Below are 19927 nucleotides of genomic sequence, written 5' to 3' on the forward strand. Positions count from 1 at the left end.
GAGACAAGAAATGTTTGGATCTTAAACACGGCTATATAGCATGATAGCATCAGATTTCATCAGTAAAATCATTAGAAAATGAGAAAACTTCATACTGTGTTGTCAAAATCTCTGATTTGAGACAATAAGCTGCCTCTAACTGAGTTTGTCTTTTTTTTGCATTTTTTGCATGGGCATTGCTAAATGTGAGTGGGGTGAAACAGGCATAAGTTCCTTAACTAGCAAGTCTGTAGCATCGCACAAAGGTGACATGACTGCACTGTAGTACTGTACAATGTACTGTATGGGTCATCTTCTCACTGTCAGTGTGCTTACTACGAGTAAAGCACAGTATAAATGCAGTCATTTTAAAAAGGGCAAGATGTCACACCTGGGTGGCACAGTGGCATTGCTGTCTTATGGTCCCTGGGTTCAGTTCCTGGGGTTCTGTCTGAGTGGAGTATATATATATATGTTTTCCCTACATTTACATGAATTTCCTCTCGGTGCTCCAGTCTTCTCCCACAGTCGAAAGCCATGCTGTTATGTTAATTGGCTTTGTGTAAAATTGGCGCTAGTGTGAATGTGTGTGTCTGTGTCTGTTTGCGCCCTCGATGAACTGGTGTCACATGCAATCTGCATCCAGCCTTGCTGGGAGAGACTCTGGCTCCCCCTTGACCCTGAATTGGATGAAGCAGATTAGAAAATCAATGGAAAGATGTAACACCTGATTGAGATAGGATTCTTAATTACTGGCATTCAATAAAAGGTCTAGTATTATCTTTAGTTTGGATTTTTAATTGAGTATTTTAAAAACACTTCAATGGGCAGTTTGCCTGTAAAATCATTTTCACAACACCATTCAAAGGAAAATGTGATTAGGTTATTAAAGATAAAATCTAGCAACAAAAACAGATATTTCAGTATATGTAAGCAGATGAACAGCAAAGCGAATGGCATGCCATGATACTCCAAGAGTACTTTACCATAGTACTAGATTTTTATTTTTAAGTTCTTTCACTTACAAAATAAAGTTCATTTCTTCTGTTTTCAAATGAAAGAGAGATTGATTGGTTCAGTCTGATTCAATACATTTTTTTATGAACAACCACAATCAGTTCTTTTTGCTCAAAGGTTAAATTTGTGAGGCCGTCTGCTTTTCTTTGGTTGGTTTCTTAACATCTTAATTTCTTACATTACTCTCTAAGCCAAAGGCCGGGACTAAATCAATGGAGTTGCTGAAGTGAATGTTGACGTGGATTCTTAACTAATGAAAGCCTGTGCTGTAAATCTGAGAGCAGTGCTCAAAGCCAGATCCTGGTTCAGCACCATGGACAGCTACTGGTTAGGAACACTGCTGCTCAATAATTGCTCTCCAGCATCCGACTCTGAAGTAGTTCAGGATTTGTTGATAAAAAGCATTATTCATATACAATTTCTCTTTTCTTACTGTAATTCTGATTGTATTGGGTGTACTTACATTTATATTGAACAGACCTAACATAGGTTAATTCACTCTCTCTCTTTCCTAGCGTTAATTCCGCATCAGCAGGGTCCGCTTGTCGGCACGCCCATCTCCATTTGGTGGTTTGAACCAAATCTTTGAGCTGACGTTGCCATTAACTGCGACCAAGAATACTTCCAACCGGCGCGTCGCTCTGCCTGCCGTCAGAGTGGGAAAGGGGAGGGGAGGAGAAAAAAGTAATGTAGCCAATTCATAGAGGGGGATTATTAGGAGGCATGGGAAATTTGGCCAGGATGGCGGGGCTACACCCCTACTCTTTTCGAGAAACACCCTGGGATTTTTAATGACCACAGAAAGCCAGGACCTCGGTTTTATATCTCATCTGAAATACGGCGCTTGTTTACAGTATAGTGTCCCCGTCACTATACTGGAGCATTAGGACCCACCTGGACCGCAGGGTGAGCGCCCCCTGCTGGCCCCACTAACACCTCTTCCAGCAGCAACTTTAGTTTTTCCCAGGAGTCTCCCATCCAGGTACTGGCCAGGCTCACACCTGCTGAGCTTCAGTGGGTTGCCAGTTGTGAGTTGCAGGGTGATATGGCTGCTGGCCGAACATAGGTTAATTCACAATCCTCATTTATATTTGTCATCAACAGAGTTGAACAACAGAGGGTCTACTATGAAATGGACATGCTTATTGCACACGTGGTCACTGCTGGAATCACCATCAACTGTACATCTGCAGCACCAGGTGCTATACACCAGGTTGCAGATACTGTGTTGTGAGACTGCCCAGTTCCTGTTATACAGTCTGGGCAAGCATGTGCCTCTTCACTGGTGTCTGAATGGTAGATTTCATATGTTGTCTCAGCTCAACTCAAGAATGTTCATTGAGGCTCCTGTTCATTGATTAGGGTATCCACAGCAGAAAATATCACATTCTCATCTCACAATACAAGCACAAGAAGCACAAGGACGTGCTTCCTGCTTTACTGCTTCACTGGTGAACCCATCTGGTGTATTGCTTATATTACCTCATTCTGTAGTGTTGATGAACATTGGTTGGTGATGGACCACTGTGTGTATTCCTTCTCTTTAAAAATTGGCTATTTAGCTGCTTCCTCACAGTTGAACTGCTCAGGTATGGACTATTATGACCTGGTGCTTCTGAAGCAGTGGAAATGGCAGTGCAGAAATGAGCATCAAGATGGAACTGTTATGTCATTAACATCACGCCCCCAGAGGACTCATCGCCCTCAGTCAACACCCTCCCATTGCTCCTGTGTTTCTCTGCAAGACTCCTAGTTTTACGGACTCCAACCTCGGCTTGTTTTCTGACAACGTCTCTTGGTTCTTGATTTGATTGTAGTGGATTCTTCTGCCTTTTGACCCTGGCCTGGACTTTGGACTTGCAAATTTGGATTAGTGTCTACAAGAAAATTTACGTTCACAGGATTCTGCATAGGGTCCTTAGACACAAGATCGTTACAGGAGCATAATGATGCATCAGTCCTGACCTGGTGTCATGACTCATGGTCTCCTTGGTCATGACCTATTATTAATAGATTGTGTTTGGCTAGAATATCTTGCCAGGTAAGAAGTTCCTGGTTCTGATAACCCCAAACAATGAGCAACACAATGCTACATTTGTCCATTTTCCAAAATATTGATAGTACAAAGGCACTGTCCTCATATGTGGGACATATCCCTTTCTTCCTGTTTTTATATCTTTGTTTCTTCCGGCTTTGATTTTCATTAAGCTGAACCTCCCCTCTGTGCCCAATCAATTCTCTCTCAAGTTCTAGTGCTTATTCAATCATCAACCTCACTCACGTGTATCACAGCCAATCACAAATAAATTAGTAATTAAGAATAGTGCCAAAAACGAATTATCAATATATGCACGGAGCTATATGTTTCTTTTGATGCTCAATTTAAAAGTAGGAATGAGAATTGTAGTCCATATTCTGTAACATCACTCAGTATTTAAATCAATAAAAGATGGTAAATATGACACACCTTGTTCACTTGTGTCTTACAGTCTTATACACATTGTTGGCTTAGTGACACCAGAGAGAGCACTCACACAGTCTGGTCCAGTTACACATTTTATTGCAGTGGTAGCATGAAAGGATGAAAGGGAAACCACAGAGATCTCTAAGCCTCCTTCTCTCTTTGATAAAGCATTCTTAGCAAGTTTTCTGATCATTTAAAGGTGAGCATGGCCATCAATACTCATCCCAAACACGAAAAGACTAAATGCATCTTTCTGTGGCACAATGCTGGACCTGGTTCCTATTCCAGATAACAGCAGGGATCTTTCACATCTTGTTTATTATTGTGGTGCAAAATGCGAGTTAACTCTAGAGGTTCAAAAACAACATGAAGTAAACCACCTTAGAGTATATGTGTCAGACATTGCCAAAAGAAGAAAAGAGTCAGCCTTCCAGCTCAAAAGCAAAGCATATTCATGACTGTTATCAGGCTGTTTTTTTCCAACCAGTGCTTTGAACTGTTCATTCTGTTGTATGTACAAGGCTGTGTTGTTGCTTATGGTTACATTTCCAACATCCTATATCTTGTTTCTTGGGTTTTGTCCAGTTGCTCTATTCTGGTGAAACAAAAATAGCCTGTTGGATGCTATCCTTAATTGTTGACCTAATACTATGCAAACGTTTGTGTTCAAGTGTCTTTTTGGAGTGCTGTGAGGTTTTATTAGTCATGGAAAGTAAGTTATTGACCTTTATAATAGGCATAAAAAGCTGTTCAACTTTCAAAGATTGTACTGAGCATTCGGGCTCATAGCAAATATGCTGTTTTTTTTCTTATTAGAGAATGTGCACCCGTTAACGTTAGTTTGAAATAAAATCCATAAATCCTTTTATATTTTAAAATGTAATTTATTATTTCATGCAAAATCACAACCATTTCAGAGTCCACTACTTTTCATTTTAGATTTAAACTGAAGCGACTCTACACTTGACCCAGATAGCACGTACATTACACGTGGATAGTTTAGTAAAATAAGTGTTTCGGATAACCAACAGACATAAAATTCGATGGCTGGAGTCCTACTTGTCCCTAAAGTTTCAGGTCATTTATGTAACAAAGTTAAAGACATATTAACCTTACCGGACCATTACGTCAGTACATTGTCAGTACAGTAATGGTTAGGGGCTGCAGACTCCAGCCTGGAGGCCTGTGGGTTCAAGTCCTGTGCTGGGCGCTTTGTTGCGTCTTTGAGTGAGGCAGACAGTTCTACTGCATAAACGAGTCTCCAAATCGCCATTGCAACTGAGACTTTGATCATAATTGAGTTCCCCGGTGAAGTTAAGTAGTATACAGAAGAGAAACCTTTAGTTTTCTTCCACTGCAGAAACATATTTGAATTATGTTTCTAGGTCGAAACTTTACCGTTATTTTTCGTGACAGTAGTTTGCAACTGATAAAACACAAATCAGAAATAAGAGTAAACAATATATTGGCATCAAGAACGGATGAAAGGGCATTTTATTTTGTGTGGGCGTATGTGTTCTATATATGAAAACATTAAACACATTTATTTAAAAAAAACGCTTGTGTTATAACACTCTTATAACTGCAACGATCGCAGCCTAACTCGGTTAGAAAATAGCAGTTTTGAACCTGTATTAATAGTCATACAGAAAGAAACAATAAATTATGTTAATCCCGTATGATGTAAAACAGCACATTTCATATCTGATTCTGAATAAATACTCAAATACACCATCATAACCAAACACATTTTATACATTTATAATGTTCTTGTAAGCTTATATCTGGAAGCAGGGCTACAATAAAGTTTTGAGCATCAAATTATGCGTTTAGCCTCTTTTCATTACTCGAAAAATATACTCTAAGACCTGGAGTTCAAATGAGTTCTCAGAGTCCTTCATTTTCCAAAATATAGGCCTACCATAAACTATTTTCTTTATTCAGACGCTTGCGAAATAACAAAACATCATTTAAAAGTACATTTAAATCCACTCATAGACTGATAGCACATACTTTACAGGGAAGTCGGTCCCAATTTTACGCGCTCCATCTAAAATCCACTCCGAAACCGAGGTTTACCACATTCAACGAAGACTGACTCTGAAATGTTGGCTGAACTCCCTCGTTTGTACCATAGACAGGTGTTCAACAAATCAATACTGAGGATATATATACTAATATATTGAGGATATTTATGCCTTTTTAGTGCTTTACAATCATGTTAGTAATAATAAGTTGCTTTGTAAGAATGTATTTTTCCACCTTAATTGGAATAAAGAAAACCCTATCACATTTCCCCTAACACTCTTAAATAGCATTATTATGCACTAATGACGTGACACTATTAATAGTGAACAATGCCCGTCTGTCACTCTCACAATATTCCGTCTGTATCCGTGGATGTATACTATTGCAACATCAATTTAATAAATACCATTATTTATTCTTTGCTGTTTGGGGTTCTGCTTATATTGCATTTAATGGTTATATAGAAGACACCACTGTCAGGGTTGTTGTAATGAAAGGCTTTCTCTGTGAAGCACAAATAAAATATTTTCCTTCCAGTTGTAAATTCCGCGATGTTATGGATTGTGTAGGGGGCAACCCCTTCCAGAGGAAAGGTGCTAATCTAGGTATTGTTGGGAAGAAAAAAACGTAACGCGTTAATAAAACCTAGTCTTTGCCGCTTGCCTTTCCCCGACAAAACGAACACTTTTCATCCTGTGAAACTGCCACGGTTACAACACGTGGAGACGTTACCTCTTGACTTTCGTTTCCTTCCGCTACTGTTAAGCGATTTAGTTCACACAAAAATACGAAGTTTATACATTAGAAGCAATTTGCAAGTTGAAACCGAAACAGGGAAAGTGGTTATACTGTATGAATCTGCGTGGTGTTCTGTGCTATAGCCTTTTAATACTGATTATCCTATCCCGTTTCTCTTGCTTTCATCGATTTCAAAAGCTTCTGTACGCTTCCTGATGCGGTATCTTGTAACAGTGACGGTATATTAGAATGTCACATCGCATCAGTACCTCAAGCTTAAATAAAATAATGGAGTGCTGTAGGATTGCTAGACTGGCACACTGTTAACAACAGCAAGAATCCTAGAAATGCACACCATTTAGCTATCTGTGACGGTCGTCTTGAAAACACAAAGTCCTTCTTTATGTGTTTCTGTGCGTATACGTACCCACTTGGTTTGTTCATACATTTTACCAGGGATCTCGATTTACAACACATAGTCTATTGTATACGTACCTGTGTGTTCCCAAATTCCGAATCCAGGTCTAGCATTAGTTTACAGCTGACGAGTTTTTGAAATGGCCTTATCGCCCTATGTTTAGACGCAATTAATGCCTTTCAAAAGTCGTTTTAACAACCATCGCTTATTATCACTGTATTATGTAGTGGGGCATAAGTCAATTAATTAAGGATAAAAAGGCAATATTTTAATGAACTCCTAATGCTCAATAAAAAGTTAAAATTGTGAATGAGAAGCGTATGAAACTGATATGAGTAGTATTCGTCTGTTTCCCCCCACTTGATTTTTCATCATCTAAAGACTGAGATGTATGATAGCACCTCTATTGAGCTGAAATACAGGCAGCGTGCCTTAAATCGAAAAAGCAGGTGTGTTTTAAGTTAAAGCACTGGATTTGAGAGCTTCTTTGATTTTGTGTGTGTGCATATATTTCATTGGACTATCTGTTTATTCCAAATATAGAGGATGGGTAACCTTGAGTACCACATCACTTTTGTTTCCTCCACTCTTTCACTTCTGCCACCTTTTCACTTCCTGATTTTCCCTTTTCATTTACTGACGCTTACTTACCACTTAATTACGGGTTTCGCATTCTCAGCTAATTCGGTGCGCCGAGCCTCTTTTCATGTAAATATAGACGTTGTCTGCTGGAATGTGATGTGCCCTGATAATTCTTGTTAATTCCTGCCGTAATTTATATTGTCGCAATTATAACGCTTTGATGTTCTCGGAATTTCGAGCTGCGTTGCTTACAAAACGCTGGGGAAAAGAGACGACGTTTAAAAAAGTAGAAATATTACAGGAACGAAAAAGGAAAGTAAAACGGGAAAAAAAATCAGATCTGCTCAGGTTCTGTAATCTAATACTTCTATAGAGACTCTAAAGAACAATAGTGAAGATAATTTGAATGTTGATTTTGTTCTAAGTGTACAACTGAAGAAAGAACAGGAATACTTAATATCTTACCCCCCCCTCCGTAAATTTGAATATTTATGGAAAAAACAATTCACTGGCATCAACTTCTCCTTTTCTAGGGAAAAAAAACATCTGAAACATCCCGTGTTACATTATAATACTTAATGCATTTTATTGTGAAGCCAAAATTCTAAACGAACTTAACAGTTTCTTGTTTAATTTTCATTCTCTCTGACTTAACCTTCGTGACCCGATTACAAGCTAAATAAAACGTTTCACCACAGCAGCGAATTACTTCAATTAGCCAAACACATGCTTTAAGTCATTATTTCACGGCTTGTAACAGCAACAACAACAGCACACACAATCAGAATAATAGAAAATGAAAACATACAGCGAGAAAGCCAGCCGTCTCCATAGATGCAGAGCGGAGGGAAAGTAAAAGTTCCCTGGGAGACCAAGCAGGTGAGGCGCCACATCTCAAAAGAGGAATTGAAAGTTCGCAAAATTTGACTTTGTTTTGGGTTAGTGTTTAGGTGGCAGGTACTCTGCAGTCGAGCACAACCTACTGGATTAACTACGGACTTCTCTCCCTCTTCAAAGCATATACTGTACGCTAGCTATGAGGGTTTTACGGGATTTGGATAAAAATGCAACAGCTGTATGTAATAATAGGGGTAAACATAAAAATGTACACCATATCTCATTGTAATATGTTAAAACTTTAAACTAAGGACTAAATTGAAAGGCAATATTTGAATTAATTATATGGTTGTACCCAACGACTGCAAATGTACTGTATAGCATACAAAGAGCGCATTAGTCTTCAAAAGAAAACATTCAAATATACTTTATATAATATGCTATATATATTTATGGTGAAACATATTGCTATTTCACTTATGACTGTGTGTTTTACATTTTATTTCTCATTCAATTTCTTTTAAAATTGTATTTTTTTTATTTTCTGTTTTTATGAATGAAATACCTAAGTGATTTTTTTAAAACGACACACATTTAATATTTTCAGTCCTTGTTCATATTTCAGCTTCGTGCCAGACTCATTTTATCAGGGATCACTTATACATTTCACTTAATAATCACAACTGAGCGAGTCATACATCAACCTCGTTTTGCCTGCGGGTCACTGAAGCAGTGATCTGTTTGAACAGACGAATTTGCATGTTGTAACTATTATTACGTGCTATCCTCTTTTGGGGAAGCACACTCGCGTACTAAATAGCTAAAAATCTAAATTGCAAGACCATTGCCAGATGATAGGTGTGTCACATTGTACTTGGGACATATGTTAAAACGGGACAGTAAAAAATAAACAATGATTCGTATGGAATTAGAAACCATTGTGGGACAAACTAGGTGTACCGACGTAATGTATTTTAAAACGGCACCACAATCATAAAAGATCATTCAGAATTCCCCTTTTAACATTCCACATTGTCACATTTACTGTAAATGTTATCATACTTCATTTGTTGTTGTTGTTGTTGTTTTTAGTTTTGAAACATTGCAAACAGCACAATTGTATCTTCCACGTTTAGTTTTCGATTCTTGGGGGCTCAGAACGCGACCATTAAATCAGAATCCAGGCATGTTCTACACGAGGTCGTTGTGTACTGAGATTAGTGCTGCAAAAACAGGTGCAAAAAATGAAAGCTTTAACCAGCTACGTCCCAAAGGAATTCTGGACAATTGTTCTCATTTAATACACATTTCCCTTCAGGGGATTGTCACATTAGACAGACTATTATTTATTGAATTGAGCTCTTGCTAGTTGATTTCCTAGACTGCTAATAATATTTAGAATGTGGTTTCATCGTTTTGAAGTGTAGAACTAATTTCCTCGAGTAATGTTTGGTAAATATTTGGTCAAAATATTCGACACTATGAATTTCCACATATACGAACAGTATATAAAGATAACGGTTTCAAACTGTAGAAAAGGGTGTCTAAAGTCGGCTTCTAGTTGTATTTTCAGTGACAACATTTTGCATTGGTATTAGAAACGGTAATGTTTTGTAAGCAAATATGTAAAACGGACTTTTGAATTCTTTGGTTAAGTCGTTTGCATAGACTGGGATTCAGAGAGGTTCGTTTGCCGCTATCTCCTTAGGATTTGTACCCTTAAAACCCTGGTTTTATTGCAAGAAGGCTGAAGGGCTATGTTTGTACCATTTTGAGTAAATGGATTCGGGCAGGGAAAAAAAGTAACCCTTTTTTTTCCTCCCCAATCTTTGTTTATGTAGTAATATACATATTTTTTGTAAAGGTATTACGTCTCTCTCTCCGTGCTGATTGGGCGCCCAGGTTGGTAAGTGAACGCCCTGCGATTATGTCAGATTGCGTGCAGACCAAACCAGCCCAGCCTTTGAACTTCACCGCTTTTGGCTCTCATTCACCAGCTTTTCCTCATTTCCAAGCCAGGTGCTTTGCAAGGCGAGACACCTCCAAGAAAAATACAAACAGTTTAAGCCTAATCGCCATCGGAACTCGCATCACCTTGGTGGATCTTGCATATGTACGGCTACCATACATTGCCACTGAAGTACAGAACCCATTTTTTTTTCAAGAAGAAAATATTTATTCTCGTGTTGATTACTGGAGAATCGGCCCCTGGATTTTTTATTCTTCTTCGTTTTTTAGCCTTTTTTCCACTCATCTGAGAACTGGTATGATCAGTTACGATCTACGGGACAGGTGAACTGATTTCCTGCTTGGTGAACTAACTTCTGTTGTTCTTATAAAAGGGGATAAAAAAAGGACGGTATTTAAAATGTCAAAGCCTGTAGATCACATTAAAAGACCCATGAATGCCTTCATGGTTTGGTCCCGGGGCCAAAGGAGGAAAATGGCACAGGAAAACCCCAAAATGCACAATTCGGAAATCAGCAAAAGACTCGGAGCCGAATGGAAACTGCTTTCGGAATCTGAAAAGCGACCTTACATCGACGAGGCGAAGAGACTGAGAGCGCAGCACATGAAAGAACACCCAGATTACAAGTACAGACCTAGACGCAAACCCAAGAATTTGCTGAAGAAAGACAGGTATGTCTTTCCCTTACCCTACCTCGGGGACACGGATCATTTGAAAGGACTCCCGGTCTCGGCCACAGACTCCCTTTTGGGTTCATCAGAAAAAGCCAGGGCGTTCCTCCCACCGACTTCAGCGCCTTACTCCTTTCTCGACCCCAGCCAGTTCAGCTCCAGTGCCATTCAGAAGATGGCAGAGGTGCCCCACACTTTGACCACCAGCACTTTGCCCTACGCCTCCTCCTTAGGATACCAGAACGGCGCTTTCGGCAGTTTGAGCTGCCCCAGTCAGCACACTCACACCCACCCGTCACCCACAAACCCGGGTTACGTGGTTCCCTGTAACTGTACCGCCTGGTCAGCGTCTAGTTTACAGCCCCCAGTTGCCTACATACTTTTCCCAGGTATGACCAAGACTGGAATAGACCCCTACTCTTCAGCCCACGCCGCTGCTATGTAACATTAAGCCAGATTTATTTCTGAAACTTGAATACTACAATGCATGTAAATAAAAGACTGTGAGAAAAAAAAAAACTTAAAGAAATGAATGACCAATCACTAACTGAAGCCGTGGACTTCTGTTTTAAAGAAAACGAACAAAAAACTTTTTATGATTATTAACAGGACGCTTCTACAAAGACCTCAGCACGGAACTTGGAATAGCTATAAGGCAGGCGCCCCGAGAACTGTAAGAATTGTAAATGTTAAAACGTTTATTGCTGGCTACCGAAATAAAAAGGCGGCCTTTAAGTTTATTTATTATGTACATTTTGATGCTATAATAACTGTTTTGTTTTAATGATTAATATTATAATTATTTCCAAAACATTTTTGGTTTGCACAGTTCAGAAGTACCATTTTCATGTAAAAATATAATAATATCTTGACACAGAATTTTTTGAATCACAAGTGTCAAAAATAGGAGTTCTGAATTTTTAAAAAAATATGCGGAATATATTGTTTATATTTATGGAACAGGCACAATAAATTAGATTGTTTATTTAAAATATCCAATGAAAAAAGTCAGTCCTTATGCTTTTTTATTTTATTTTTTACTTTTTTGTGGTCCAGTGCAAATAGTCACACGTTACATTTAATTTTAGAGAGCACTTCAAATATGAAGTCAGGCAGTTTAATGTTGTATTTTTTAACTAAAATGGTAATTTAATCATGTTAAAGTATGTCATGGAAAGAAAAAAAAATGTATCCAGAAGGATGTTACCTCGTATCTCTGTTCATTTGACGGGCACAGACGTTTTGAATAAAGACAATCTGTCTTCAAAAATATAAAATATGTTGTATGATTATATATTGCAAATATTACTTATAATTTAGTTGCGTGTGTTAGAAAAAAAACCGATTTGGACACATCCCCTGCATCCAAAAATGAATCCTGGTGGCATTTGGCCTACTGCTCAAACTTCATAAGATTAAGATTTTTCTCCGTGTTACAAACTGAGGGATGCTTGTGTTAAAGACAAGTGCACGAACATAAGAGGGATATATAATTGACACGTTGTGAAACTTCTGAAGAGCTTGTTTTTCACTCAATTTTATCTTTTAGTCCGTGTGACCTGGAGTTGAATCTCAAACTCGTGCCAAAGATACAAGGTGAACTATGGTTTAAGATGCGATGTTTTTCTAGTTTAATACTATATTAAATACCACAGGCTTATGTTTTGTTTACTTAAGAGTGCAATTCAGTTTTCTTCTGAATATTAGTCTTGTTACGTGTTTTTATCTTTATGTAGTGAAATTGCTCTAAATCTGTCGTTGGTGTATTTGTGGATACGCTTCTTTGGGAAATACACTTGCTTGCGATTCGGTGTGAAAAGGCTACAGCGTTGAAGCGTAGCAAGGAAATAAAGGCAGCTTAACCATGTTGTGCTAGACAATTAGTAGTGTTTGAAAAACTGTTAGCAGGGATCATTTATCAGCCCGGTTGTTAAAGGAAGCTGGGGCTTTTCATTAAAGAGAGTAGCAGTTGTCCATCTGGTTCCACTGAATTGCAATGTGATCCGTCTTGTCTGCGCAACGTTTCCAGAAGTGTAGTAGCGAGACTGTCAGAAAAATGGCACAACACAATTAACAAACACGGGACCCGGTAACATAATAGAAGCCTCAAAATACGAGCGGATGAATTAAAGATCAGGCTGGGACAAACAAAAGAGGGAAAATCAGTTTAGAGAGTGGGGGTGGTTAGAAAGCTTATCCACGCTGTTTTAGCTTCACAAAACACTTCACACAGAAGGACAATTAGTGAAAAGAGTGACTCGAGCAGCATTCAAAGGTGAACAATTATCGCTTTTGCTTTGGCGCAGCTTTCGAGTTAATTTCTTAAACGGAGTAGGGCGGAGTGCATCTAGGGCGCTTCGAGAAAAAGTGAACGAACCGGGCTTTGATAATAGATGCACTGGGAAGGTCAGCAACAAAGAGCCGCGGCCCACCTGATGTAACTCGGACTGACATTTGCTGTCACCTCTTATCCGGTTTTGCGTGTGTCCATGTCAGACAGGTCTACTCCATTTAAGCTTTGCAAAACAAAAATAAATATCAATAGTAGTGAGATTGGGCAAGACTGCGAATAGTCCCTTTACATATGCTTCCCATTAAGAATAAAAAGCAAATGTATAGTATTGATCGCGTATGCTACATTTGAAGAAACTGAGAATTTCATGCTTTTAGTTACTGCTGAACATTTAATGTTTCAGGTATAACTTGATTCTAGTTCTCAGGCTACATACCCTTTCGTACTTAATTAAACAAGTGAAGCACATACCAAGAAAAGGAAAACGTGTTTAGTTGTAGCTCTTAATTTCCCCTTTGGTCGCATGGAGTCACGAATCATTTTAATCACTGCTGAATTGTTGTTTGCCGTTTGAGGTGCGTATTTCACGTGGCTTGTAATTTTGCAGTTTTGCCATGTTCATTTTTATTTCGCAGACAAAGGTTCGCAGACCTGTTTGTAATCTGGTTCCTAAAACCTGGTCTCTGCCTTCAGTTGTGCAAGCAATGTTATTCAATCATCGTGACACTGAAGTGAAACGATTACTACGTTTGATATCCAAACGTGTAGGAGAGCGCTTCCCTCGAGGGCATTTCTTCTTGTCCGACCTGTTTGACAGCACCTTGTCTGTCTTTCAGAGGAAAATCATTAAAACGCACGAGATGCTTGTCTGTACTTAGACAACATTTCTTAACTTCAGCTGTGCAGACGGGCACGTGAAGGTCTGTACGGGTTGAGGAGAGGTTGTAGCTGAAAACCACAGCAATTGTTTTTATCTTATTATTATCGCCCCAATTGTAACGTGTGCCCTGCGAGCTGTTACTGGTTCCAATGATTTTGATCACGAAATGCGCAACGTTATAAATGTTATCTTCAATAAGAAAAAAACATACAACTACTTTTTAAGAAGCAGAGGCTGTAGCATTTTAAGCTGGTTTTCCTTTAGCGTCGCTTAAAAAAAGAACTGCTAGCATTGCAGTTAGTGAAACTATTACAGAACTGAGTTGTTTTGCTATACAGGCATGGTGATTTTCTTATACATAATGGAACTGGGAAAGGTGATCTATAAGCTACCAAGCAGGCAATTAGTTTGAACTTAGTTGTAGTCTAATTTGCTTTACTTTGTAGAAGAACTGATAAGTTCTAAATCCTCATGTTGGAATACAACTCTTAAAATACTACCACCGTGAGAAACAAATCTTTTTTATTAAGGTTGCGTAATAGGAAGTGATGTAGAGGCCCACTGAAATGAGAAGATGTATAAGAAAAACATTAGTAACATTCTCATTGTAATGTTAGCAAATTCTTATTTACTATTTAAAACTATTTAATATAGTTTTCAAGAAAAGAAGGTCCTGGAAGACTTGTTATCGTCCAATTTAAGGAATGACGTTTCCTAAGTAGTGCGAGATCGTTTTCCATATTGCAAGGGTGCTGTTTTATATGATTTCAGTTTTTGATGTTTAATTTTTTGAGTAATTTTCAGTCATCAATGGATCCCATTGGCTTATTCATATTTTTTGTTGTTGAAACCCCTCTCTCCTATTCACCGCCTACATGCTCGCATCTTTGCTAGCCGTTTACACATTACAGGGCGTGCCTAAGCCCTTAAGAAAGATCAAAGTTAATAAAATCCTCCCAATTTTCTAAAGACAAACAACAAAATGCCTCATATTACTAACAAGCCACATTTAAATAGTCAAACATGAAACAACGTGCGGGGATCATCTCAGAACACATACCAGCAACCATCTTCTTTTAACTTGAAAAGCTCGACAAAAATAAAAACATAACACCGCTGGTGCCAGGTTTTCCTTTTTTAGGTAAGTGGGTTTAGAACTAGTAATTATTGAAATCTAAGATGAGATTCATTCAAAGAAAACAAGCTTGCAAAACAATTGCGTTGAGGGTACAGACAGAGGATTGCAATTCGCCTGTACTTTCGTCTATTGTCGCAGGGCAGGGAATGGGATTTCCACACCGAGGTGTAATAGCATTACTGTATTAATTAAAATTTTCATTTCACATCCAGATTGTTTACTTATCTGCCAGGAACATATGCCGAGAGAAGTTAAGATTCTGGATTCTGCACTATTGCCCAAGGTGCAATTCAATATAGGGGAGGGAGGAGGGGAGGAGGCAGGCAGCCCCAGATTTTTATGACAGACTCTGCTCTTATCTGGCGCTGTAAATTATGGTGATACTCCATTGAACTGAATATGAAGTTTTACATCAGCCCCCTAAAGCGTGCAGACTCAACTTTGAAATTGGACAATGATAATTACTTCTAGGGCCTCTTATATAAAGAATAGGCAGAAAAAAAGCGCATTTTCTGTAATACTGTATTACATTTGGACTTGTTATGGTAATCAATTCCTTTACTATCCTTCCCGAATTAATGCCACTTGAGCTTAAAGCATATTTATTAGACTCGTACAATCATCCGGAGAGTCTGGAGTTCAAATTTAACTGCTGTGTATTTAATACAAATAAATTATTCAAAAGAGCATCACTGCATGTTGTCACTTTATCACAGATATGTCTTTCATTCTGAAATTGTAAAAATACGTACGTCCGTATCCATATTTCGGAGATCTATTTGCATGCATACATACTTAACTGTAGCCATTGTTTTTTTATTATTTCTATAAACAATATTGAATTAAGATCCAGGTTTGTAATAATTTTAAAATCAATTAGTGCAATTTTCTATAGTCTGCAAAAGCATATAGGGAGAGCGTATGTGTAATTAGATGTTAATTTATGAACGCTTCATGGTAATTAATCAGCTGTGATCATTTCTAGTATATTGAATTGGCACGGTCCGTCTTTACAAGTTTAAGTTTATTCACGGTCAAAAACAAAACAAATGGCACCCGAGAAATAAAAGGAAGAAAATTGTGATTCGAAATTATAGGCATCCTAAATCTCCCTTTAACTGCTCTCCCAGACGTTTTTATTTTAACACAACAGAACCCAAGTGGTTCCAGAGTAGAATTCAATCTCCCTTATCTCTCTGGGGCTCCTTTCAGGCTGAGATCAGAGAAAAAGAGAGGATAATTGTTCTTTATTTTATTTAATTTAATACGACAGCCAGTGCTTTCAGGTCATTTATATGCTTAATTTAGTGATAAAAGTCAATGAGGAGGGAACACAAGCCCGCTTTTCACTCCTCAAAACACTTTAGTCAAAATTATAAAACACATGAAACAAAAGTGAAGGGACGTAACACTTTTAATTGAATGCCATGGGTCGTTTGCATTATTGTCGTTTAATGTAACCACAAAATCAACACTACAGAATAAGGTCTGCTGTGCCGCTTTCAGCATCTTGCGCACCATCTCGCTGTGCTAATTTTCGGTTTTATGTAAGACTAGGCATTCATACGATTTTTAACTAGCGAGCACACAAACTTGAAAATGTTACATACCATATACCGGCGTATACTTTCTGTAGGTAACCGACTTTATATTATTGCGCAGTGAATTCAATGGTAATACAGACAGACTAATCACAAACGGATTAGCCTTTTTTTATCTTATATCTACAGAAAATATTGGTAGGGAAACAGTTCAGAAACACAGCTGATTTGATTTCGAAATGTTAACTATTGTTTTGCCCGCGCTCTCTGTCTCTGAAACTCCAAAGAAGCATCATCGCTAAACCCCTGTCTATCTGAAATTGGATCTGGGATACCATTTTGACAGAAGAAAAGTGAACCGCCGTCCCCTTGTTTGAAGTGCCGGCCTTGAATTTGGGGGTCCCCGCATTCTCATTTAAGAGAAATGAAATGGTGAATGAGCTGATAAGGAAATAGGGACGGGATACGCCGAGAGAAAGGGAATCGCGCCATGGCTGTTTAATGTGCAGTTCCAGCTGGAAAAGTGATTTACACTAAGACTTCATTCCTTTCCTACTGATATGAAAGAATTGCAGATATTCCAACCTCCCCCCAGGTATTTTAAAGAAATATAAATGTTGTTTTATATCAAATGCAGCATGTTCATATTGTCATCGCTTCCCCCCGGTAATTGTTTTTCTTGACAGGTTTATGCATATTCCTTCTTGTTCTTCGTACGTGAACAGCGAAAAAGGGTCCCAATTCAATCGTTTAAAAGAAAAAAAAAGCACAGACATCATACATTACTTTTTAAACTTTGATCATGATGAACGGGAACACCGTCGTCGATTTTTTTTTTAATCCAGAATTTCGTTGTAAAACCCCAGATGTAAGTTATTCTAGTTTTAACAATTGCATCCTCAATGTGTCTTTCTAAGGACCATAACAGGCTTGAGTTAGTAACAATAAAGAAAAATAGCGAGTATGGTTTCAACAAGTTTGAAATTTGATCAACAGGGTAGTTTAGCGCTGGTCTGGTTGATTTAGAATTACCTGAAGCATTTTTCAAGTACACTGACATTTATAAGAAGCAAAGAATGATTTCCCGATGTTTTCCCCTCCTAACGGCATTATTATAAATAGTAGTATCCCGGTCTGTTTCTTCAAGATACTGGCTTGTATCTGAAATATTTACAATGGAAATAATTACTTCAGTATTCATCTGTCAATATCCAATTTCATTATTGTTAGTATACTGTATAACCAAAAACAAAGTTTGGAAATGAGTTAAATTGTTCCAGCAACTGAACTCATTCCTTTACTGACGAACTGAAGGTGTGTTGCTATTTCTTCAGATAATGACGATGCACCTGTTCAGTCGGGTTTTTTGTTATTTGAGTAGCTGCACTTGCACGTCGCTTTAGTATTTAACACTGCAAAGTGTGCAAATTATAAACCTTCGGTACAAGAAGAATCTTTTCAAAACTGTTTTTAACGTGGTGGTTTTTACCGCCCCACTGACGCTGTTCAACGATTTGTACGTATATAGTGAGTTGAACCGTGTGTGCGGGGGTGTCTGGGGGTTCTGTACAAACATGCTTGCTGTTTGTTGAAATCATTACTGAAATGAACACTGCAAAGTTGCAAACACGACAGACAGGCTGCCATGCGAGTCACTCTCGTCTGAGAGATGTTAGAAGATAAGGCCCTGATTTGAGAATAAAAAAATATTAGTGGTAATTAATCTACAGTACAGACCACTGCTTGAGTCGGTAGCAGGACTTTCCGCTGTGTGTGGTGAGAGGAGCATGCTAAGTAAAACTCAAATCTTAATCGAGGAAAGTAGTACATCGCGATTTTTATTCTGTATGTTCGAAGATCAGTTTGTTTAATCAGCTACAGTCTGTGCTGTCGCTTTTGACCGTGTCTTGGTACATCATTAATCACTTTATTGCAGCTGATGACTGAAGCGTTGCTCACCACTCTTGGATTACGCATTTATTACACGCAACACATATTCTTTGTGTATATCAGTGTTTAACAGTTTCTCCGCAGTTTTTAGAAATAGTTTCTCACCTTACTTGCAAGTGCATACAGAGGGTAGATATTTTGTTGTAGATGTTGGTACTTAATAGGCAAAAAGGTGATGCAAATAGTCATATAGCGTTGAAACTTTTTTCAATTAGAAAATCTGCGTATGATATATGTACATATTTGTTTCAGGCCAGTATTTTGTTCAACATTTGTCAGTGCTTTGAAACCTATAGAGAATATTACACTAGTCACCTACAGAATGCTGTAATGTACTTTAAGCAATTTACTGTTTGTCATTATTTATTTTATGATAATTGTGTTTAGAATGATAATTGCTTTTTAACGATCTTGTCCCGAAAAAAAGAGAAAACTATCAATTAAGACTAAATTTTATGTAAATGTAACTGCACAGAAAAGCTTATGCCAAGATCTGAAGGGGGGAAAAGCATCTTGAGTGATGTTTGGTGGCAGACATTTGTAGATCAGGAACAAAATCCTGCGTCAATTTTTATTCCACAAGAAAACAAAACAACTCGCAGCAATGTGTCAATGCAAGATGAAATAAAACAGATTTCATTTTTTGCTTCTCTAGATCTTTTGGTTATCCTTATAACCGTATTATCTGATACTTCGGAAATTTGAATTTATTTGTTTACAAGGAAGTGCATTTTATATAAACTGTTGATGGTGGCGGCGGCTGTGCTTCGCCTTATTACGGAGCCGGAAGAGGCGATGCGCGAAAGTGTTCGTTCCAATCTCAGTCCTCGAATGTTGTGGCGATATACAGGGAGATAACTCCTTAAAATACTTAACAACTATGCGCTGAGACAAACGCTTTCTTTTCGATAGATAGTAAAGCGTTAACACAATTTAATTCATAGCGGTTCCAACAAGCCTGAAGTCATCGACATCGCTTCGTGTAGAGACGCGTCATGCTTAGTTTGCTCTCGTTTAAATACCCAGTACCAGTTTACCGCTAAACACAGAGAAATAGAGGTTGGTGGTATTGCCTTTATTAACATATGAATGAGATTAGCAATGCAGGAAATGATCGCAGTCAAGAATTAACACTATTAAACAGTTATGATTTGCAAAGGAATTAAGTTAAAAGTTCCAAAATTCCCGTACCCACATTTTAAAATGTATATATACATGTAGTATTCACATAGAGACAATGTGATTTTGTAGTAAAAACCAATATTTTTAAAAAATAAATGTGTTGGGATAAAGTTTATTAGAAAAAAAACGTTATTTACAATGTTTTATGTTTATCACGTTTTTGACCTGTCTTAACGGAAAAAAAAAAATTTTGTGTTGCAGGAGAACATTCAAATTTACAGCCAGATTATAACAAAACTG

The 19927-nt window shown here is 38.0% G+C and overlaps 1 protein-coding gene and 1 long non-coding RNA gene across 2 annotated transcripts in view; both read left to right on the plus strand.

Moving 5' to 3' along the window:
- LOC138242180 (uncharacterized) overlaps positions 1-19927 on the plus strand; it is a 145669-nt gene that overhangs the window by 99495 nt on the left and 26247 nt on the right. The window lies entirely within an intron of this gene.
- sox14 (SRY-box transcription factor 14) lies at positions 10038-11980 on the plus strand. The gene has a single exon (XM_006637666.3). It carries the CDS (start codon positions 10432-10434, stop codon positions 11146-11148), a length of 717 nt encoding a protein of 238 aa, XP_006637729.1. The 5' UTR covers positions 10038-10431; the 3' UTR covers positions 11149-11980.

The sequence above is a fragment of the Lepisosteus oculatus genome, chromosome 13, assembly GCF_040954835.1.
Source record: "Lepisosteus oculatus isolate fLepOcu1 chromosome 13, fLepOcu1.hap2, whole genome shotgun sequence".
In the NCBI taxonomy this organism is placed as follows: domain Eukaryota; kingdom Metazoa; phylum Chordata; class Actinopteri; order Semionotiformes; family Lepisosteidae; genus Lepisosteus; species Lepisosteus oculatus.